At 48.1% G+C, this 20,076-nt stretch overlaps 10 protein-coding genes across 10 annotated transcripts; 6 read left to right on the forward strand and 4 right to left on the reverse strand.

Moving 5' to 3' along the window:
• Positions 1-73: 73 nt before the first annotated feature.
• EDB93DRAFT_626371 (serine/threonine protein kinase, negative regulator of sexual conjugation and meiosis) lies at positions 74-1,751 on the reverse strand. Its single transcript, XM_041456914.1, has 2 exons — positions 1,057-1,751; positions 74-1,002 (listed from the first exon to the last, which is right to left on the reverse strand). Exons 1-2 carry the CDS (start codon positions 1,631-1,633, stop codon positions 164-166), a joined length of 1,416 nt encoding a protein of 471 aa, XP_041305672.1. The 5' UTR covers positions 1,634-1,751; the 3' UTR covers positions 74-163.
• Positions 1,752-1,842: 91 nt separating this feature from the next.
• On the forward strand, positions 1,843-3,746 carry EDB93DRAFT_626290 (chaperonin 10-like protein). Its single transcript, XM_041456913.1, has 11 exons — positions 1,843-2,123; positions 2,181-2,219; positions 2,279-2,295; positions 2,348-2,401; positions 2,452-2,488; positions 2,548-2,648; positions 2,697-2,822; positions 2,871-3,269; positions 3,321-3,407; positions 3,470-3,543; positions 3,600-3,746. Exons 1-11 carry the CDS (start codon positions 2,051-2,053, stop codon positions 3,718-3,720), a joined length of 1,128 nt encoding a protein of 375 aa, XP_041305673.1. The 5' UTR covers positions 1,843-2,050; the 3' UTR covers positions 3,721-3,746.
• Positions 3,747-3,976: 230 nt separating this feature from the next.
• EDB93DRAFT_1229731 (uncharacterized protein) lies at positions 3,977-5,724 on the forward strand (the record flags this gene model as incomplete). Its single annotated transcript, XM_041451269.1, is given in 5 exon segments — positions 3,977-4,205; positions 4,261-4,337; positions 4,388-4,479; positions 4,536-4,594; positions 4,606-5,724. The coding sequence occupies 5 exon segments, from the start codon at positions 4,137-4,139 to the stop codon at positions 5,722-5,724; spliced, it is 1,416 nt and encodes a 471-aa protein (XP_041305674.1). The 5' UTR covers positions 3,977-4,136.
• A 23-nt stretch (positions 5,725-5,747) lies between these two features.
• EDB93DRAFT_626895 (P-loop containing nucleoside triphosphate hydrolase protein) lies at positions 5,748-8,360 on the reverse strand. The gene is made up of 4 exons (XM_041456916.1): positions 8,171-8,360; positions 7,806-8,121; positions 7,082-7,755; positions 5,748-7,033 (listed from the first exon to the last, which is right to left on the reverse strand). The coding sequence occupies exons 1-4, from the start codon at positions 8,298-8,300 to the stop codon at positions 5,772-5,774; spliced, it is 2,382 nt and encodes a 793-aa protein (XP_041305675.1). The 5' UTR covers positions 8,301-8,360; the 3' UTR covers positions 5,748-5,771.
• An 18-nt stretch (positions 8,361-8,378) lies between these two features.
• Positions 8,379-9,707, forward strand: EDB93DRAFT_1159165 (Isoprenylcysteine carboxyl methyltransferase family-domain-containing protein). Its single transcript, XM_041449993.1, has 6 exons — positions 8,379-8,774; positions 8,824-8,943; positions 8,992-9,121; positions 9,175-9,305; positions 9,354-9,520; positions 9,576-9,707. Exons 1-5 carry the CDS (start codon positions 8,450-8,452, stop codon positions 9,440-9,442), a joined length of 795 nt encoding a protein of 264 aa, XP_041305676.1. The 5' UTR covers positions 8,379-8,449; the 3' UTR covers positions 9,443-9,520; positions 9,576-9,707.
• A 110-nt stretch (positions 9,708-9,817) lies between these two features.
• On the reverse strand, positions 9,818-10,544 carry EDB93DRAFT_1089090 (ribosomal protein L6; the record flags this gene model as incomplete). The annotated part of the gene is made up of 4 exons (XM_041446182.1): positions 9,818-9,918; positions 9,971-10,079; positions 10,129-10,233; positions 10,284-10,544. 4 exons carry the CDS (start codon positions 10,542-10,544, stop codon positions 9,818-9,820), a joined length of 576 nt encoding a protein of 191 aa, XP_041305677.1.
• A 513-nt stretch (positions 10,545-11,057) lies between these two features.
• EDB93DRAFT_1241738 (uncharacterized protein) lies at positions 11,058-13,575 on the forward strand (the record flags this gene model as incomplete). Its single annotated transcript, XM_041451914.1, has 7 exons — positions 11,058-11,336; positions 11,651-11,920; positions 11,975-12,106; positions 12,160-12,683; positions 12,734-12,929; positions 12,981-13,238; positions 13,291-13,575. The coding sequence occupies 7 exons, from the start codon at positions 11,058-11,060 to the stop codon at positions 13,573-13,575; spliced, it is 1,944 nt and encodes a 647-aa protein (XP_041305678.1).
• Positions 13,576-13,874: 299 nt separating this feature from the next.
• EDB93DRAFT_1241739 (PIN domain-containing protein) lies at positions 13,875-15,431 on the forward strand (the record flags this gene model as incomplete). Its single annotated transcript, XM_041451915.1, has 5 exons — positions 13,875-14,093; positions 14,162-14,316; positions 14,382-14,538; positions 14,592-14,715; positions 14,776-15,431. The coding sequence occupies 5 exons, from the start codon at positions 13,875-13,877 to the stop codon at positions 15,429-15,431; spliced, it is 1,311 nt and encodes a 436-aa protein (XP_041305679.1).
• Positions 15,432-15,611: 180 nt separating this feature from the next.
• On the forward strand, positions 15,612-17,266 carry EDB93DRAFT_1252486 (glycosyltransferase family 32 protein; the record flags this gene model as incomplete). The annotated part of the gene is made up of 2 exons (XM_041453285.1): positions 15,612-15,898; positions 15,952-17,266. 2 exons carry the CDS (start codon positions 15,612-15,614, stop codon positions 17,264-17,266), a joined length of 1,602 nt encoding a protein of 533 aa, XP_041305680.1.
• A 337-nt stretch (positions 17,267-17,603) lies between these two features.
• Positions 17,604-19,956, reverse strand: EDB93DRAFT_1159176 (major facilitator superfamily domain-containing protein). Its single transcript, XM_041449994.1, has 10 exons — positions 19,712-19,956; positions 19,607-19,659; positions 19,441-19,558; positions 19,359-19,383; positions 19,191-19,298; positions 19,053-19,136; positions 18,579-19,000; positions 18,105-18,524; positions 17,910-18,044; positions 17,604-17,856 (listed from the first exon to the last, which is right to left on the reverse strand). Exons 1-9 carry the CDS (start codon positions 19,761-19,763, stop codon positions 17,923-17,925), a joined length of 1,404 nt encoding a protein of 467 aa, XP_041305681.1. The 5' UTR covers positions 19,764-19,956; the 3' UTR covers positions 17,604-17,856; positions 17,910-17,922.
• Between the last annotated feature and the right edge of the window lie 120 nt (positions 19,957-20,076).

The following is a 20,076-nucleotide window of genomic DNA, read 5'->3' on the forward strand; positions in this document are numbered from 1 at the left end:
ACGCCTAAACACTCTCCCATTCTATCAACGCTCACTCAATAAATTACCAGCCCTATCAAGTGTCTAGCTTATTATGGTCTCTTGAATCAAAAATCCGATGGCTTGATTACAACTCACTAGCCAGATTTAGACTAAACGTACGCTAGAATACAACTAGTACCAATCAGAATATCTTAAACCGTGAAACTACATTGCGAAATGAGAACCGACGGGGTCGCTTTGCCCTCATCTTGACAGGCATGCGAGCAAGTATCGGTTCGTCAAGTGTTTGCCCCTCAGACAAGTCTGCCACGTCAATGGCAGGCTCATGGGCATGCGTTTCCGGTGTGATGGGTCCCTCGCTCTCTACCCCTGAAGACACAGAACGTGTAGAACAGCTCGAAAGGCTATCCCGTGACTCGTAAAGTCGATAGTCTTGTGGCTCGAAGGTTTGAATATGGAGTTGTGAGGGCGTCCTGTTGATGCTCGCGGGCGGTAGGTCGCTAGGTCGTCGAGATGTAGGCGCTGGGCCGCAATAAACCCACTCAGGATAAGGGGGACCGCCGTCAGAGTAGCAGCCAGATTTCGTCGGTGAGCAGTTAACAAGAGTTGTGTCGCCTACGACTTGATTGAACAACAAATCAGTCAAAGGTGCAGCGCGCCTATGGTAGTCATCGCGAGCAGCTTCTTGCGCGCTGTCCGATGCGTCGCGGAGCTCGGCATCGCTCATGTAGAAGGTGTCAAGTTTGAGGATCTCTTCTCTGAGCTCAGGAAGGCTGATTCGCGAGAACGGTTGTAAACGAAAGATGCGCTTGAGTATCTCATTGAAAGCTTTCGAGATAGGAAGGATCTCGCGAAGGAAGTCCACATTATAGAGATACCCGAGGAAGCCCTTGTCCGAGGGTGTCGCGAATCGCCAAGGATTGCGACCTGAGACCATGTTCACAAGAATAACTCCCAGTGACCAGATATCCGTGTGAAGCGGTGAGTAATGAGGGTACTTCATCTCACGACTAATACATTCTAGAATGTGGTTCATCAGATAGTGCACCTATGCAATTTGATATTGGAACGTACCAGGACTCATATAATATGAACTGCCTACGCCAAATTCCTGACTGATACGACTTTTGGTCGCTAGCCCGAAATCGGCGATACGAATATCCAACCCGCCTTGACAACACAGAATGTTCTCTGGTTTGAGGTCACGGTGGTACACACCTAATTGATGACAGGCGTGTACGCCATCGAGAAGCTCGACGAATGCCCTCTTGATGAGCGGGACATTGTTCTGGTAGACACGGTTCTCGATGATGGCGGTGTAAAGGTCCCCACCTGGGCAGTAGTCGAGTACAAAGTAGATGTAAAGTTCTTCCTCGATGATCTCGTGAAGGGTGCAGATATGTGGCGACGAGCTGGATACTAAGGAGTGCAATAAGGTCTCACGTCTCTGGCATACGAGGCGCTCAGGGGAGAGTTCCGTTTTTGGCAAGCACTTGATTGCATAGTAGACAGGTTCGCATGGGTCTGATCGAGCATCGAGAGCGCGATAGACGTTTCCGTAGGAACCAGAACCAATCATATCGACGAGCTCGAAGCGACCGTTGCCGACGATCTGACCTGAGAAGTTTGGGAGGGCTTCGCTATAATTCATGATGCTGATCAGTATGCTGAAAGTAACGAAGTTGTTCCAAACGAGATGTGATTGTTGAACTTGCTGAGCGTCAGTACTTCTTTGTTGATGAATCGACGTTGAGGTTAGTGTCAAGGGATAAGGAAGGGATCGCCCATGATTTTATACTGTCGGTTGGTCTCACTTGATGTTAGCCATGAATTACCCGAAAAGGCATTGCTCCTAAAGCAATGACGACATACCTGATTAGTCCAACTCCAAATCCAAATTATAGTACAAGTTGCGCTCTAGAACATCTGGTCACGAGTTATCAGAATCTATCCATCGAGACCAGTCGTCACGGGTCTGGTACGGCCCAAAAGCCTGCGGTCCGGATTCCTACAGTGACTCGCTTTTAAGTCCGAATCATCTTCCCAACCCCACCTTGTTTTTCTCATCATGTCTGACAACCCATCATTCGTGCTTAAGGGCATCCTGGATGTTGAGATTCAGCAAAAGCCAATTCCACAGAGTGAGTCTATCTTTGGATGGTTCCTTCACGCTCCCTAAATCGCCCTATCCTGTAAAGTTGACCCCAATGAAGTCCTTGTGGAAGTGAAGAAGACAGGTGTGTGCAGAGCCTCTTTTTCTCTCACAATATGTAGGCTCATTCGGCACGACAACAAGGAATTTGCGGCTCAGACGTACGCCCCTATCTATTGTTCTGAGTCAAGGATACCGAGCAATCTCCTCCAGGTACACTTCCTTGTCCACGGAAGAATTGGAGATTTCGTTGTGGAGAAGCCCATGGTGGGTCAGTTCGATAGGATCCACGGCTGAGCCTCATCGTTATCTATTAGGTGCTGGGTCACGAGGCGGCAGGCGTGGTCTCGAAAGGTACGTACATAACTTGCCTCTTACTCAGAATAACACTTTATCTCGACCTTCAACTACAGTTGGTTCCAGGGTAACCAATGTCAAAGTGGGTGACCGAGTCGCTATGGAACCTGGCGCAACATGTCGCAAGTGCGAAGCTTGCAAGGAAGGTCGCTACCAGGTATGGATGATTGATGCCGCAATTTTGTTTCATGACAATCCCGAGTAGCTTTGCCCCGATGTTATCTTCGCCGCCACTCCTCCTACAGATGGCACTCTTGCTCGTTACTACCGCCTACCATCCGATCTCGCTTACCCACTTCCACCAAACCTCAGTCTCGAGGATGGAGCGATGGTAAGCGGTTAACCACATCACATTTACTGGCATTTGACTCTGTTCTAGATGGAACCTCTTTCCGTGGCAGTCCATGCAGTCTCGAAGCTCGGTGCTTTGCGGTCGAACCAGTCCGTCGCCGTCTTTGGTTGTGGACCGGTTGGACTTTTATGCATGGCAGTCGCGAAAGCTCTTGGCGCTTCCCGTGTTATCGCTGTTGATATCGTTCCTAGCCGCCTCGAATTTGCCAAAGCATATGCTGCAACTGACGTTTTCCTACCTCCTCCTATGGAGAAGGACGAATCGAGAGTCGCGTTCTCGATGCGCAACGCCAAGGCGATGAATGAGAAGCTCGGCATCGCTGATCGTGGACCTCAGGCAATTGACCTGGTTTTGGATGCTTCCGGCGCGGAGGTCTCTATTCAGACTGGTATCCGAATCGTCAAGAGCGGTGGCACCTACGTCCAGGTAGGCTGAAATAGACAGCACTGAAGGGTCCATCTGATTGAGTATGGATAGGTCGGAATGGGTAGCCCCAATGTCAATGTCGATATGTTTGTTGTCATTTGCAAGGAACTCGTCCTCAAAGGCTCCTTCCGATATGGCGTAAGCTCTTTTTTTTGTCATTCTTTCTCTCGGAAGCATTACCTGACACTTGTTGAATGCAGCCCGGTGACTACCCTCTCGCCATCGCCCTCGCTGCGTCAGGCAAGGTTGACGTCAAGCCCCTTGTGTCGCACCGGTATGCCAGCTGTCGAAACATATATCCAATGTTTGTCGTGCTAAATGTTTCAATAGCTTCCCATTCACGCAGGCGCGCGAAGCATTTGAAACTACTCGCAATGGCAAGAGCCCCGATGGTAAGGGGGTCATCAAGGCCATCATCTCTGGACCTGATGTCGACATCAACGAGGCTTGAAAACTAAGTACATGAAGTATTATGCATTTGCAGGGAAAAATAGTACCATGATCATGTGTTTCGATTATTATTTTGTGTATTGTATGCGAATTGCTGCTGTTCAACGAGATATGATGCATCTGATAGCGCGTCAAAGAAAGATTTAGAAAGAACAGCCAAGGAAGGTTTTTCCACGGTGTCTTGCTTTTCCTGCACGTGGCAGCGACGGGATCAAACGTTAACAGGACTTAAGTTACGTCATCATGATATAACTTTTCCCCCGCACTGCGCGAGGAAATACTAAGGACTTCGGCCTTGCGAGCTCGGAGACTCGCGATATTTTACGACTGTGTTTAGTGGGCTCTGGTACTAGAAAATAGGTTGGACACACCAGCCCTACGTTTCAAGCCAGAGTTCCTCCGTTGTCTCTACCGTACATGGCTGGGTTCAGCGTACGGAATGCATACTACCTTCGCGTATCAGCAAGTTCAGTGATACCTCTGTATGTAAGCACACATCCGGGCCTACTACGCGACTTGTTCCAATGACCGCCATAATCAGCTCTACCTCGATGAAAGACATGTAGATTGGATGTCGGACACAGTGCTACAGCATGTTCTGGCTGATCTGCGACCACTGTTAGTCTGTTCGCTCATGGCTCTCGTGAATGTTTCTCAGATCTTTTCAGTGTTCTGCCAAAGTTACAAGCCGAGAAAGACATCCACTTTGGTCCCGGGGCCTCGAGTGGGAGGAAGGGAGCGGTAGACGTTCATCGGGGAGGTGCGGTTCTTACTATGTGTGCGAAACTGCAAATACAGCATATAACCTACCTGCAGAGACTTATCAGGCCGCCTTTTTCTTTCAGAAGACGGAACCTCATAATGTAATCATTAAGGTGCGCGCAAGCTAACTCGGTTGTATTGCTTCCAAACGCCCCCTGACACCCTTCAGACGCGTTCATTTGTTCCAGCACCTCCACCTGCTTTCAAGGCCAATATACCCCCATCACAACCGGAAAAGTTCAAGACCAGAAGTGGGAAGAGGAAAGGCAGAGCGTCGGAGAATAAGGATGCTCGAGCAGCTTCTGGCCGCAAGAAACGGAAGATGAAAGGCAGAGCTCGAGGTTATAGTGATGAAGAGGACGAGGAAGTGGAGGAAGTCATAAGCCTCTCAGATGGCGACAGTGAAACAGAAAAGATACCAGGAGCTTCTCGAGAAACTCCTGCTACGACTCGACGCTCGCAGAGAATGAGAAAGGTTTCTGTCGGGGGCTATCGTGAAGACGTCGAGGACTCTTTGGACATTAGTCCTGATGAACCCTCGGATGTGGAGATGGCTGTTCTAATGGAGACTACCCAGCAAGACGAGGTCCCTGCAGAGCAACTCAGCGACCACGATGTCCTGGTGATGGATCACAGCACTGAAACATCAACCACTGTTAAACAAGAAGATACAGAAAATTCCTTGGAATCCACTATGGAAACCACTCTTGATCCAGAAACCGTCGTAATTACTTCTGAGCCAAGTCGACCGTTCATAGAGATCGATGACGAAGACGACAAAAAGGACAAGCTAGCACTGAAGCTCAAATATCAAGGGTTCAACATCTTTGGCCGTTGTCTCTGCGTAGTCGTGGAGCCATGGCCTCCAATTCGATCTGCTACGCGAGCACCATCCACAATGCCTTTGACAAACGAAGCATTAAGAGGCTCGACTATCGCACCCCCTGATTTTGTGCCTAGCAATAACAACCAAAGAGCCCGCACACCTCTCTTCCTGCCAGAGTTTGACAGAGGTAGAAGCCTGACTCCCGCTCCTTTTCCTCGAGCAAAGACCTTGCCCCCAGTTCCCCTCTTCAATGACTCTGCCTCCGATTCTGATGATGATGGCTGTGATGATCTTATGATATTTAGCCAGGCACTCAATGCAGCTGGTGGCATGCACGTTGCAGCTGCAGATGACGATGATGAAATAGACGGAGCGGTATTATTTGGGGATGCAGATGAGGTGAGGGAGTTTTCGTAGTAAGGCTGTGTACATCGTGTATTAAATATCTAAGCTCGGTCATAATTTTATGCGCGCCCAATCTCTCTTAATATCTCCGACCTACGTGTATCAGAGACTTGTCTGAATCCTGCGTTCAGCATGTCGAAGAGACCATGTCCCCCAGACAATGCACGAAGACGGGTCGAATAATCCAGCATGCGGCTAAGCGGTGCAACTGCATGAATGGTGCGTTTGAGCCGTGGGGTATCATTTGAAAACTTGGATGACGTAGAGGCAGCGGATGAAGGCGATAATTCTTCTGGAGGGATGTACAATCCATCTGTGGAGTACGGAACTACTTCGTCTCCATCCATATCTGCCGTGTCGGAAGCAAGGTCCAAAACTTCGCCACCGTTTTCAGTGAGATCTTTGACAACCTTTCCCATAGTGTTCTCAGGAAGAGATATCTTGAGTTTGATAAATGGCTCTAACACGGGACCCATTCCCGCTTCTTCTATTCGCGTTCGTAGAATGGAGGAACTAGCACCAGCAAGGATGGACGTTGGAATGTCGCGTGGAAGGTTGTACTCTGTGACATGGATCTTGATGTGAGAGAGCGGCAGGGACGTGTGCGGCGAATTCGATAGAGAGCTGGACAAGCCCCGAGCAATATTGGCCATAGGATCCAGCTGATCCCGGAAGGCATCCAAAGACAACAAAGGCTTTCCACCTGGGCCCAGGACAAGATTACCATCCCAAACTGGATCCCCCTGCTCGTCGTCAGCAAGAGGCTCCACCGTCATCAGGATCTTGATCGTGACTGGCTTTCCTGCAACTTCAGTGGTCCAATTATTTACATTGGAGCTAAGCCCAGGTCCCAGAGATTCACGATAGCTGACACGGCGGCTACCCAATTCAAAATTGACATCCCATTCGTCCCGTAGTCTCCCCTCGATAATCTCGAGATGTAGGGCACCTAATCCGTGGACAAGTAATTGGCCCTCCTGCATGTCGACCCGAACAGAAGGGTCCGTGCGAGATAGAGCATGCAAGGCCTCTTGTACTGGGTCGAGGTCAGAATGGGACTTGGGTATGACGGAGGCCGACATGACTGCGGGTGGTGGAACTACCCCTCGAAGGGATGTTTGCGATGAATTAGACGAGCGGCGGGCATCAACGAGAGTGTCGCCTGTGCGAGTGAACTTCAAGCCTAAGATGACTCCGACAGAGCCGTACGGTAGGGACTCGACTTCCTGTGTTTCCGCAGCATATAAGAGAAGAACCTTTGAGATTTTCTCTTTCTGGCCACTGGTAATGTTGAATACAGAACTCTGACGCTTGAGGGTTCCTAGTACACTCGATGAACAATACTCTGCGTGAATCATACTCAACTTACCGGAATACACGCGAACGAACGTCATCCATCCTTTGCGTTTATCCCAGCTCACCTTCCATGCTAGGAGGCGCAGTGGCCCATCAGCTGACTCCGCGTCCAAACGCACATCCATCGGGCTTGCCAGGAGCTCGCCAACGTAGTTCATTACCAATTCTGTTCCAATACTTTTCATCGCAGAACCGCAAAGAACGGGAAGAACATCATTGCTTAGTGTAGCTTTACGAAGATGTGGCATGATTGCGGACCCCTCGAGATCAAGGTACGATGAGGGTCCTGGCGGCAGAGCGAGGAGGTGCTCCATCAATTCATCAGAGTACATCGAAAGGTTTTCCAAAAGAGTTGTCCGAGCGCCCACAAGGTGAGGTATTATGGGATGGTTTTCTGGAAGGATACCGCTTGTCTCGAGTTCTTCGACCGTTCTAGGAAGTGATTGTGTAGTAGAGTGACCGTCTTCCGTCCATTTCCAAATTTCCCATTTTACCAGATCGATCAGCCCTTGAATCCCTGGTTCGGCTCGCATGTAATCTTCGGTATGGAAGGAAGCGACTGGTAATGCTAAAGTCACTGGGTTTGAGTGCAGCCTATGGGTAAGTAGCGAGACCAATGACGACCTGAAAGAAGCACCCGGTCGGTCAAGTTTATTCAGAAACATAAGCCTGGTTGGAACACCATATCTAAAGATGAATTTAGAAACATAGGTGGTCGAAATAAGATATGCGCTTACCGGTCCAGTTGTCGCCAAACGCCCTTGGTTTGTGCTTCGACTCCTTCCACTGAATCGATGAGAACGACAGCCCCATCGACAACGCGACTTGCACTCTCCACCTCCATGCCGAAGTCAGCATGACCTGGTGTATCTATGAGATTAAAGGACCATTTGTCCCACTTGACCGGAATGCTCGCAGATTGGATTGTGATGCCGCGTTCTCGTTCGGCAGGCAGGAAGTCTGTCGTGGTGCTGCCAGTGTCAACTGATCCAGGGGCTTCCAAGTAGGCCGACTTGTGTAGTATGGACTCCGTAAGCGTAGTTTTCCCAGAGTCTGTGTTTTTTTTCAGATTGGTTTATAAGACTTGTCCTGGCAGACGCACCGATGTGGGCTACCAGCGCCATATTTCTGATGAGAGAAGTCTCATCGTGAGACCCAGTAGCAAAAAACCGTCGATTAAGGAACTTCAGTTGGCAATCCCTCACTGGTAGCCATAAGACCCTACAAAGCATGACCTACAGACCAATGCGCGGAATAATCCGAGGAGACTTCGATAATCCTTGTGAATTCAACAAGACCAAACAGTCCCTCGTGCCCTTTTGTCTGGGGGATCATTGCATCGCAATCATTTGTTTGCAAGTACTTTATCTTCACAACACCCATGTCTTCCGATGTTCCGAAAAATTTTGAGGACCGATTACGACAGCGCACTTTTACTACTAGGAACACGAACACACTCGAAACTATACCCGTGAACCATCAACCTCATGAAAATATCCCGAATACGCCGCTTGCAGCATCCACGATATCTTTTCTCTTAGGATGCATCTTTTCTCTTGGTTTGACGCTCTTTCTTGTTGGAGGCATCTCTGATCGCTGGTGGGCCACATACCAACTGGGCTTCTTCCTTGCCGCCTGGTCTGGCTTCCACTGGGGAGAATTCGCGGTTACAGCAGGCTGGAACCGTGACAAATGCAGCGTTGACTGTGTGTTTGTCTTGTTCACTCTGAGATATATTACTGAATGATGTGGCAGCGTTCCTACTTGATAATGGCGCTATGTATCACGTCGCTAACGGGACTGCTCTGGTTGAATATCTAATCACATTGTACTTTAAACCATCGCTCAAGGCTTACCACTACATCTCAACAATTGGTTAGCTGTGATTGACTCGCAAGAATGAAGCTGATGCATCTCCGCTAGGTGTAGTTATGGCTGTCATCGGACAGGCGCTTCGTGCATCGGCAATGATACAGGCTTCGACCAACTTTTCTCATATCGTAGCTCTCCGCAAGCTGCCTTCGCACCGATTAGTAACTGATGGCGTATACTCGTAAGTAAAATTCTCTCGTCCATACCATTACATACACTCAAGCGATTCCACAGGATGTTCCGCCATCCATCATACGCAGGGTTTTTCTATTGGGCGTTAGGGACCCAGTTGGTCTTACAAAACCCTGTCAGCTCAATCGGCTTCGTGCTGGTGTTGTGGAGATTTTTCTCGCGTCGTATCAAAGGTATATTTATTATATCGGTCATGAATGCATTGACTGATTTCGGAGCAGTTGAAGAGACGGCATTGGTTAATTTCTTTGGAGAGGAATATGAAAACTATAGGCGACGGGTCAGCACTAACATTCCATTCATACGATAGACTTGGGGGCATTGAATCAAATATATTTTGGTTTGACGACTGGGGCCAATATCTTCAGGGTGTGTTCCTATGCCATAGGTAGGTCTAAACCATTTCGCTTTTCTTTCGATGTGACTTATGACCGACTTCGTAGAATATATGGGTAGAGTAGTTCATGGAGAGGATACATTAATACCATCCAGATTCTCGTGTAGTTTGGAGTAGTTTGAAGAAATCAAAGTTATGATTTGTACCCTGCTGGTGGGACTTCGACTTTCACAGACGTCTTGATCAGTTGTAAAATGTCATGCGTAGAACATAGGGTTGGTGGAGATTAATGCATACGTGACATGGAATTTTGTATAATACCCACTACCCTTACAAACCACAACCCGCCTACTCTTGAGTGATGGTCGTGCGGTCGGATACGTAGATACCATCCAAGAATTTACGGATATCCTTGTTTCGTACACGGCAGACACCCTGAATGGAGGCGGCTAAGACAGTAATTTAGATAAAATTAGTCAGCAGCGGGACGAGATCATGCACCTGATTGCGAAACATTCTCAATATCATTGCCCTCAAGAATAAGCTCGTCTTTTTGAGCCTTTGACTCTGAAATAGAAACACCACCGAGCATCTTTACGTGTCGTACAGTCTGTTCACTTTGAGCAAAAGCTAAAGAAATGTCGTGGATAGCGACTCACTTTTTCTCCCAGGAAATTACGGATCTCGATAGCGCTTCCACTATCTTGGATGATAGCGTTGATAGGGAAATGGGCATATACAGCGCGCATTTTGTAGAGGAAGCCCTGAGTTCTTAGTGAGCAGCGAACAACGCCCTGCACGTGGGTGCACATACCTTAGTCACACCAATGACCATGTTGTTAATCAAGCTTCGGATTGTCCGTAGACATGCGACATGCTTGCGCCCACCTTGCCACACTGCAAGAGTAACCTTGCTGCTCTTCTTGGTCTTCAACACCCGAATATCCATATCGACGTGACGGACATTCTTCGTAAGGGTACCCCGTGGGCCAGTGACTTTGATAACGCGTGACTTTATTTCAATGGCAACACCCTCAGGGACCTCGAGTTCTTCAGTTTGGAGGACGTCCCGCATCTACGTGTGAAGTCAGTTACTTCATTCGATATTGAGACATCCTCGATGCAGGTAGTCAATCCATCGCCATCCAGAGGTCCATTTCTCGCCAATTTTCTTCCAGAAACATATATGCCAACCCCCTGGAAGTTGACCCAGTCGCATCTGAATTCAGCATGAACTCACCTTGCGATCGTTGGTTTTCTTGAGGTCGGTGGGCGGCTGTGTACGCTCGGGGGTGGACAGAAGTGGCGGACAATTGCGAGCGGAGTTTAAAGTCTAATTAGAAGCGGCTATTGTCAGCCGCTTCTTCCACTCAAACCACCATCATCGTTTCCGTTGGGCTTCGTGGTCGTGTCATTGACAGCTGAGTAAGACCGCCATTGGAAAAACGGGTTTCTAGCGCCAGTCGGTCGTTCAAGAGTTTTGTGTTTTTACCAAGATCTTTACTTCTCCTCACTTTCTGGGTGAGATCGTGCTGCATTTGCGGTGACTGTCTCGCACTTCGTTGAGAATTTTTAAAAAACGACTGTCATGTACTCTCAGCCCCAGATGTACGGGCAGGTGGCTTATGCACAACCACCAAGCTATCATCAACCTGGACCTTCTGCTTACCCTTACCAGCAACCACCACCACCTCCCGCGCTTGTATACTTTGTGGATCCCAATTCTTTTCGCCGTGATTATGCAGCGCGACTGGCAGAACTTACCATTAACTCCAGACCTATCATTCAGACCTTATCGATGATTGCTCAAGAGTATTCAAAATGGGCTGAGATTGTCGCTCAATGTTTGGAAGCCCACATTCGAAGGGTGAGTCATCGTTGATATCGTTTTATGGCATGCTGCTGTCAGTTGGTAGTCGACACATGGCTATATCTGTTACTTTGCTGCGTTGTTCTGCGATTACCATGTACTTAGTTACTAGTCTCTTAGTAGTTTGAGTAAAGATATCCTCGCAAGGCCTGGTGGCCCCGCTGCATGGCGGATGGAGGACATCGTACTAAGAGAATTATGTCGCTCTTCTCAACGTGGCAGCCCAATGCTTTTCTTTTTTGATGGGTTGTATTGTGGACATGAAGCTGACTCATGCTTGCCTTTTTGGTGTGGTTTTCTCGCATGCCTAGGTTCCTCCGTGGATTAAGCTCCCAGGCTTCTACTTACTGGACGCGATATCGAAGAATGTTTACGACCCGTATACGCGCCATTTTGCTCCCTTCGTCATTGGTTTATTCCTGGAAACTTATCAGCAGGTTGATCAGGCAACTCGTAGCAAGATGGAAGAAATGCTTTTGACCTGGCGAACCGCCTCTCCGACTGGCAAGGAACTATTCGGTGTCATTCCACAACTTGCCATTGAGCGTGGAATATGGGGCGGCGATTCGAATACAACAGGGGTGAGTTACTTTCGATGATCCCGCCGCTTCAGCGGACTGAATATACTTCCTTAGGCAACATCCGGCCAGATATCAAGAGCACAGGTCTTGAGCGAACTTGAATTTACCCTGAGTCAAAAGGAACGTGCCCTGCAATCAAATGCTTGGGATACCACTGCACAGAGGCATGTACAAATTCTGCAACAGGTAAGCAATATTTTGCATCGTCACTGTCTGTACTCTTATCTTGAGCAATTCAGCTGCGCAAGCTTGTTGAAGCAGGTGTTTCTCAAGATGAACTCCGTCAAATCCTGACCCAACTGAGATCTCTGTCACAAGCCCCTCAACCTGCCGCGGTCGCTCCTCCGACAACTACGACATCATATCAATACCAAGCTCAGCCTGCATACCCTCGTCAAGCTACGCAATCTGCATTCCCGCCTCCAGTATCACAACACTCTCCCTCTACTACTTATACATCTTACGCCTTGCCGTCCATTAATCAACCTAAATCTGAACCGGTCGACTCTGCATCTCTTTTATCGAGCGTGAAATCTACAGGTGTCCCGTCAACTGACATCGCTGGACTTTACAGTGCTCTTTTAAAGGCTGGCATTGTGGCTGGCACTGGTACGCCCGTTGGTGCTGGAGCGATCGCTACTTCTGAGGACACTGTTACATCATCGTCAACATCATCTGAAACCCTGAGTCGGGATGCTGCAAGAGCATATCGCAAATCAGTTTTATCGCAGAACATTAGGCTAACGAACGCCGATATCACAAGGTATGGTTGATACCCTTTCGCTGCTGATTAGTGTTAATCTGGTAATGCAGAAAACGTCCTAATATTGACCGTTTGTTGTATGATCGATTGCCAGCCCAGTGTAAGCAGTGTGGTATCAGATTTTCGGATGATACACTAGGAAAGAAAGAGCTGGAGGACCATCTTGACATGCACTTCAGACAAAATCGTAAGGCAAATCAGAGCCTTGGCCGTGGACATTGTCGCAGCTGGTTTGTTGACCTTGATGTATGATTTCCATTTTTGTTAAACCCCAAACATACTCACTGTCTTTCACAGGATTGGGTTCATGAAGGTCGTGTGGATGTGAAGGGTAAAGGACGTGCTGACGGTCCTCGGCCTATTACCAATAAGGCTGCGCTTGCTGTAGATGCAGCACGACGTGATGCTGAGCTGCGCACGCAATTCGTCGTTGTACCATCGGGCGACGAAGCAAAGCTATTGTCTTGTCCCATATGTAAAGAGACTCTGAAGACAGAGTTCCTAGAGGATGACGAGGAGTGGGTCTGGAAGAATGCTGTTAGAAAGGATGATAAGGTGCGTCTCAGTTCGTCCACAATATGAGTATCTCAATAACATATTGGCCTAGATATATCATGCAACATGTTATGCTGAAGCTATGAGTTCGATGCATACTCTAGCTTCGAGATTACGCCAGGATACAGGCAATCGGAGCAGGTCTGGCACGCCAGATGCTTCCAGAGCTACGCCCCAAAAGGGCAATTCAAGTATACGGTCTTCCCAGTCCCGGTCACCCGACTCTAAACGCGCTACGCTCAAGCGCAAGGCGAGTGTTGATGATTGCAGTCAGTCGTCTGTCAAAATGGAGAATAATGGAACACCGCCTATGAAGAAGATGGCGCTTGCACCCTGAGAGTTGCATTATAGACTTTCCACATCTTTATTGGAATACTTATTGAGCATCATCACATGTATCAAACAAGCGCATATCATATACATCATGATTGAATTGACTTTGTATAATTGCGAGCTGCCCGAGTTTCTGGAAGTTTCAGCCACTTCAATGTCCTTGATTGTCATCAATACAAACGCCGGTTAGCACATGGTAGTACTTTGTAGTCTTTGTTCCACGCGTTTTCCGCATTGTCCGATAAACTGAATTTTTCACTCTCGGCTGCATGAACTCAACCAACAACTAGTACGTTCTATGCTATGTCATTTTCTGACCTTTCATCACTACAGCAAGCCGGTCATGGAAGTGGTGATTTTAAGCACAGTGAGGACCCTATCGCTCAGTACTCATTCAACTTCAAAGATCCCTTACTGCCCGAAATTGTAGCCCCATCTCCTCCGAGTACACATTTGTTCGAAACGCTAAAGAGTATCGATGAATTCTCGAGCAACCTGACTCTGAGAGATGTCGAAATGCAGGTACGCTATCATGCCTGCCTGGTCTGTCCCAACAGACTTCGTATTGATTGTTTGCACGCCACTCCTAGGCTCCTCTATCAGAGGAACTGACCGTAGTCGTCCTTGATACGAACATACTACTGGACTATCTTGATGTAATACAAGCATTCGTCACGGAGTTCGAAGAGCAGGGACTGCCTGTATTGATCATTATCCCGGGTGTTGTGATTTACGAGCTTGATGGGTGAGTACGGTAGCAAATTGCATGGATCTGTATGAAGAACGCTTATCTGATGAACTGTTTGCTAGGCAGAAGAATCGCGAAAGGCTCTCTTGGTTTGCCCGTAGGGCATCATCATGGTTGCTGAAAAAGGTGAAGGAACGGAGATCAGTCAAAGGCCAGGCCTTGAACGAGACATGCAAAGCTTCGGGAAATTGGAAAAAGAGGGACCTGGATGCTATACAGGTGAGTCTTGTTATAAGTCCTTGTTGCATCCTTGATGATGATTTTGATGATAGGAATTTGGTTCGGAACGTAGCAACGACAGTTTGATCATCGATTGCTGCAAATATTTCCTACGGCAACGGCGAACATTCTTGTGTAGCAAAGACAAACTTTTGATCGTGGAAGCTGAAAGTGAAAGTAGGTAGATAGATTTGATCTGTCATGTGCAAAGTTCTCATACGTAACCGACGCGGGAAGGTATATTGACGATATCACCCGGTCGGGGCACATTCTCCAGCCGTGATATTGCTCAAGCTCTCTTTGGGATCGAGGCTTCTCGCTTCAGGTTCAGCGGATACCATCCGACATACCGAGATTCACTGGATAATTTGATACAGGCGACGCCTGCGCTAGAGCCAGATGATGACGGAATGGATATCGACGATGATGCCTCTTCCGTACCTCGGCTTCTACACCCAAGCCACTCGCTAGATCTTCTCCACCTGCAGGTGATCGATTATTTCACAGGGTTGCTTCTGGAATTAGTTGCTCGTGTAGCGGGCCCTGCCGTGCGGAGTTTTGGCTACAGCGACTCGGTATCGAAACATGCACCTTCCTATTCAAAAAAGAAGTTTGCATCGTGGGGTGCAGTAGAATGTTTGGACTACCTAGGCGCGAAGAAACGGCTACCTAGGACTAGTCCACGGGTGGAAACCTTCATGACACGGGCATACGAAGGTGTGGGGGCAAGGAGAGGCCAAGATTGGTCCCGACGGGATTGGGAGATGGCGTTAGAGGGGCTGAGGGAAATAGGCGATGACTGGCAAGAAGGATCTATCCGTGAGTCGGTGTCTGCCGCAAGACTTCACATGAGTCGTGTGTTTGCTATGCCGATGCGGCCGACGGGATTGTGACTAATACTGTCATGAGATAAGCAGACCGTATTGTTTACAATGGGTATATGTTGACTTGATGTAATGTTACAATCGTGGCCCAAATTTGGTAAGAGTGAAATGAACTTCTGTTCTTGGTTGCGTTGTTTGGCAAGTTTCTCCTCTTCACTCTATTTTCCCTTCTTTCTCCTGTTCCCCTTCATGGCAAAACGACGTACGATTTATGTTCTCCTCATCCTCCTTGCTCTTGTTCTATTCGGCACCGTCGTCGTCTTGTCTTCTATCTCCTACTACCTTTACATCAATGCCGCAGCATATATTTCAAACAGCGAGGTCCCAGTGTTAAGCAACACAACACGCTGGAATGCAACGGAACACGGAAAGCTTGAGAGGATACCTCGTATCATTCACCAGACTTGGAAGTCGGAGACACTTCCAGCTGATTGGAAACGTCTCTCTGAGGCATGTCGAAACATGATGTCCGACTAGTCCGTATCCGTTTCATCTCCGCTACCCAAAGTTCTTATCATTATTCCAACAGTGACTACATGTTGTGGACTGACGCCAGCTCCCGCGAGTTCATCGCAGAGCACTACCCCTGGTTTCTTGACACGTTTGACGGCTACAAGTTTCCAATTCAACGAGCTGATGCTATTCGTTATTTCGTCCTTTATCACTATGGAGGAATATATCTCGACCTTGACGTCGGATGCTTACGACCTTTGGATCCGTTATTGATATTTCCCGTCATTTTACCCAAGACAATACCTGTCGGCGTTTCCAATGACCTCATGTTTGCGGAAAAGGGTCATCCTTTTCTCTCTCAAACTATCCACAACCTTATCGCATTTGACCATTCTTGGATATTAAACTATCCCACCGTCATGTTCTCCACAGGACCCATGTTCCTCTCTATTCAATACAGCCTTTACACTCCATCACATCCTATCACGCCCTACGAACCAGGAGATGTCCGAATCCTCCCCAAATCCCTTTACGGCAAGAACGCTAAACCAGAAGAAGCTCCTCATTCATTCTTCGCACATTATTACGGTAGCAGCTGGCATGCCGACGATGCTGCACTAATCGGCTTCTTGAATACGTGGGGGAAAGGATTGATGTGGGTGGGTTTGGTCATACTAGTCTATGGCATCTACAAGCTCGCATTCCCGAGCAAGCAACGAAAGTATAGTCTTAGGAGAATTGGAGGATATGATGTCCTCTTACCTAGGTGGACTCAGCGTAACGGGCGCTGGCACATCGACATGCGGTGGTCTTTCCTTCCAGCATCTGGTGCTTCTACGCAACCATCATCTCCCGTCAATTCCGCTCCCCAGTCGCCGTTGGAGGAACATGTTTCATTACTTCCCCTTTCTTTTGAATTGAGACCGGATTCACCCGTATCCTCTGACATCTCATCCTCTGTGGACATGTTTCCGACTTCAAGTTATCGTGCGCCGTCATCTATTCTTGATGTTGTGCGTCGCGTGCGAGACCGTGCCACGGGTTATTTGAATCCATCTCGAGAATCACTTGCGTTACCACGCGCCCCATCTCGCGGCCGGAGGCAGCGGTCTAGAGGAGTCTTGTTTTTCCTCCCGGCTATCTTTACTCAATCCCAGAATGTGGACATTCTCACGCGCAGCCCACCCCCACAACCATTTTCCGGACGGAATTTGCCCCCGTCTTCTCATTTGCCCCCCGAGAAGCTGTGGCAAGGAGTTGAGAGTAGAGTTGGAGATGAATTAGCTGAATTTCATCAGGGCTGCTCTCAATCACCTCGGCCACCGTTAGAGAGCCGCCTTCCGCATTCGTCTTCGAGTCCGCTTATTGATCTCGAACAGCAAAACTCATAGCATTGTGATGAAACACTTGACTTTATTTGATGTTACTCACACTACTCTAGTAAAAACGCTATTAAACCCTGCTTCACCTACGGCTGTGAAACGCGTTAGATACCCATGTCTGCTTTTGAATGATCATTTTTACGTATATTTCTTTGATATATTGCATGGGACATGACCTGATAATACCTACGCGGCTGTCTTTTTAGGTGGCGGTTTGCAACATTGGAGTTCTCCAGTTCACTACGTTCTATTCATATCTATTACTTATTGGTACAATTGGGAGCTATACTGAAACCAGCTGCTGAGTGATCCGTGTGCGAAATCTTGACTTCACGCAGTGGTCTGAACGCCGTTCTAAATCTAAATCTGAGTTCTGCTCCGCCATCGTGTGCCAAATGTTTTCCAGGTCCGTATAACAATAAAAACCATTCCTAAAGTGATACCTAGATTCAAATGATATTCAAAACACACGAGCCTATAACCGTCGCTTGCATGCCTTTTGACACCTGAACACTACTATAAGTATTAGCTGTATTAGAATCTAGACGCGGTTTTGAAAGTATTTCTAGATTGCAACGAGGTGCAAGACGACATTCCAACTTTTTTTAAGGTTTGAATCAAAAATTCTGAATGCCGAAAGTTATCCACTTACTGATATGGCGGTCTCATCGCGATGATTTTCCCGGTAAAACGGCGACGGTTTTCATGGACGCTGACAAAGTCAACATCGCTAATGCGCTCACAGCATAAGTAACGGACGGCCCGAAGGTCCAATATGATGCGCATGCTGACGAGCGGCGATCAAGTCAGTCAGCCTAGTCTTTCGGACATATAACTTAAAGCTTACCAAGCAACGGTCCTATTGCGCGGCCCAGCTGACCTGATGATCGGAATTCACCTAGTGCCTTGCCCTTGGCCAATTCAGGGTATTTAACAATGGGTTTGCCTGTGTCTTCGTCGAAGCCCTCGTCGCACTGGAGGGAGGCGTGTGCAGTAAGCGAGCTTACGACTGTTGCAGAAGTGAAAGCCAGACAGACCGCTGCGGCTTGCAGCAGTCCGACGGCGATTTTCGGTTGAGTGGACACGAAGTGAGGCAGGATGGTTAGGAACACAAGGCCTAGTGCGCAGCTTGAGACCCCCCGTTGTGCCATTTTCCCCTCTCCTACTTTGGAGATAGCACGACGGACGTATCCTCCCTGTAAAAGAGCACTGATAACGCCAATGGAGCCAATTAATGCTCCGTTCTGTTTGTTATTCCAATCGAACACTGGTCATTGGAGTTTTAACGCATGATGTCAGGAGCGTGTCGACGATGACGTACGATCGAAGGTAAGGAAAGTGAGGGTGAACTCTACACCTGAGAAGATTCCTAAAAAAAGGAAGTGGAGCTTGCGTAAGAGGCGCAGAACCTCAGTCCTCTCTTGTACACTCCGTACCGCAGAAGCAGCCTTCGATTTCTCGTTGACATTAACTTCTGACTTGTCCGGTTGGATATTTCGGGTTTCGGGAAGAGCAACTATCAGGAACAAGGTCTCTGCGATAAGCAGCACGAGCGTCAATAATGCCGGGGCCGCGTAGACGTTCAATTCCATTTGTAGAGCCTCTACAAATAGGGGAATTGGCCTCGAGGCAAAATAGGCTCCGATCGGAGGCCCGATGCAGAAACAGATGGCAAATGCGATTCCAACGTGGGCAAGGGCTTTAGATCGGTTCGCAGGCGTAGAAACATCGGAGAGGATGGCACTGTTGACGGTGACGGTTAATTCCAGTTCTTGGATTATGATGAAGAACTGACGTGGCAAGTTGCACGTTACCTTCACTAAGACCCCCTATGACGCGGGAAAGCATATAAGAAGCAAAAGTGGTGGACTGGATCCAGCTGGTAGATAATTGGTTCAGGAACTCTTCGATAACAATTGACTTGAGCACTCACATGAGCGCGGACAGTATGTTTCCTATCATACTGACCAAAAGAACGTTTCTACGCCCATAGTTGTCAGAGAGTGATCCTATATGTGGCGATACCAAGAACTGTAGAGTGCTGCAAATACTAAGTGAATACAACCTGAAATCAACTGGGAACCGCGACTCGGAGACGTACGAGAAAGCAGAACCCATCAGACCACCTTCGAGGAATTATCAGATCAGCATGAACCATGTCGTATGGCTTAAACTAGACCAACCAAGGAAAACTACATCCCATCTCTGGGAGTTTTGTGGTGGCTTATAGAAGATGCCTCGTACCGCCGAAACAAACCGCAGCGTTCTGGAAAGGAGGCCATTCGGGTCGGAGATTTCTCTCTACATAATCACTGAAGGAACTAGAGACACATGGTATAGGGTCCTTACCACCGTATACCACTCGATTATGCGAGGGAACAAGGGTAGAGGGATTGTAAATGCTTTGCTGAGGTTTCAGACTCGTTTCAAACAGAGCATGACATTGGCACTCACCAAAAAGATCAAGAACGAGCGACAGAAAGACTATACGTTCTACTTTCCCCATATTCTCTTTCAGAGGCGCAAGCTTAGAGGATGATATTCACGTCCCGCGTCTGAACGCGCAAGTGAATGCGATAGGCCACGTCAAAACTTTGGCAATCTAAATGACGGGGCTAATGGGAAAATTGACTCGCAAACCAGTTGCGAGTATTATACCAGCTGAGGCGCTAGTTGTTTTGGTGAATTACGCTGAGGCAGTAACATGTAGCAGTTCATCATATATGCACATCGGCTACGTGGGTATTTTTGCCCGAAAGGCAGACACAAGAAATTAAATAATCCCCATGGACACCTCACAAGGACACTACACAAGACTT

Source organism: Suillus bovinus, assembly GCF_016758785.1.
Source record: "Suillus bovinus strain UH-Sbo-P2 chromosome Unknown EDB93scaffold_46, whole genome shotgun sequence".
NCBI lineage: Eukaryota > Fungi > Basidiomycota > Agaricomycetes > Boletales > Suillaceae > Suillus > Suillus bovinus.

Coding starts and splice junctions, on each gene's coding strand:
- EDB93DRAFT_626371 (XM_041456914.1), bottom strand. CDS start 1,633: ATGAATTATAGCGAAGCCCTCCCAAACTTCTCAGGTCAGATCGTCGGC. Junction 1,003..1,056: donor TTCATATTATATGAGTCCTG/GTACGTTCCAAT, acceptor ACCACATTCTAG/AATGTATTAGTCGTGAGATG.
- EDB93DRAFT_626290 (XM_041456913.1), top strand. CDS start 2,051: ATGTCTGACAACCCATCATTCGTGCTTAAGGGCATCCTGGATGTTGAG. Junction 2,402..2,451: donor TCGTTGTGGAGAAGCCCATG/GTGGGTCAGTTC, acceptor GTTATCTATTAG/GTGCTGGGTCACGAGGCGGC. Junction 2,489..2,547: donor GGCAGGCGTGGTCTCGAAAG/GTACGTACATAA, acceptor CTTCAACTACAG/TTGGTTCCAGGGTAACCAAT.
- EDB93DRAFT_1159165 (XM_041449993.1), top strand. CDS start 8,450: ATGTCTTCCGATGTTCCGAAAAATTTTGAGGACCGATTACGACAGCGC. Junction 8,775..8,823: donor TGACAAATGCAGCGTTGACT/GTGTGTTTGTCT, acceptor ATGATGTGGCAG/CGTTCCTACTTGATAATGGC. Junction 9,306..9,353: donor TTTCTCGCGTCGTATCAAAG/GTATATTTATTA, acceptor ATTTCGGAGCAG/TTGAAGAGACGGCATTGGTT.
- EDB93DRAFT_1159176 (XM_041449994.1), bottom strand. CDS start 19,763: ATGGGGAAAGTAGAACGTATAGTCTTTCTGTCGCTCGTTCTTGATCTT. Junction 19,384..19,440: donor ATGGGATGTAGTTTTCCTTG/GTTGGTCTAGTT, acceptor AATTCCTCGAAG/GTGGTCTGATGGGTTCTGCT. Junction 18,045..18,104: donor CGCAATAGGACCGTTGCTTG/GTAAGCTTTAAG, acceptor GCCGCTCGTCAG/CATGCGCATCATATTGGACC.
- EDB93DRAFT_626895 (XM_041456916.1), bottom strand. CDS start 8,300: ATGCTTTGTAGGGTCTTATGGCTACCAGTGAGGGATTGCCAACTGAAG. Junction 8,122..8,170: donor GGCGCTGGTAGCCCACATCG/GTGCGTCTGCCA, acceptor AAAAAAACACAG/ACTCTGGGAAAACTACGCTT. Junction 7,034..7,081: donor GTTCGTTCGCGTGTATTCCG/GTAAGTTGAGTA, acceptor CGAGTGTACTAG/GAACCCTCAAGCGTCAGAGT.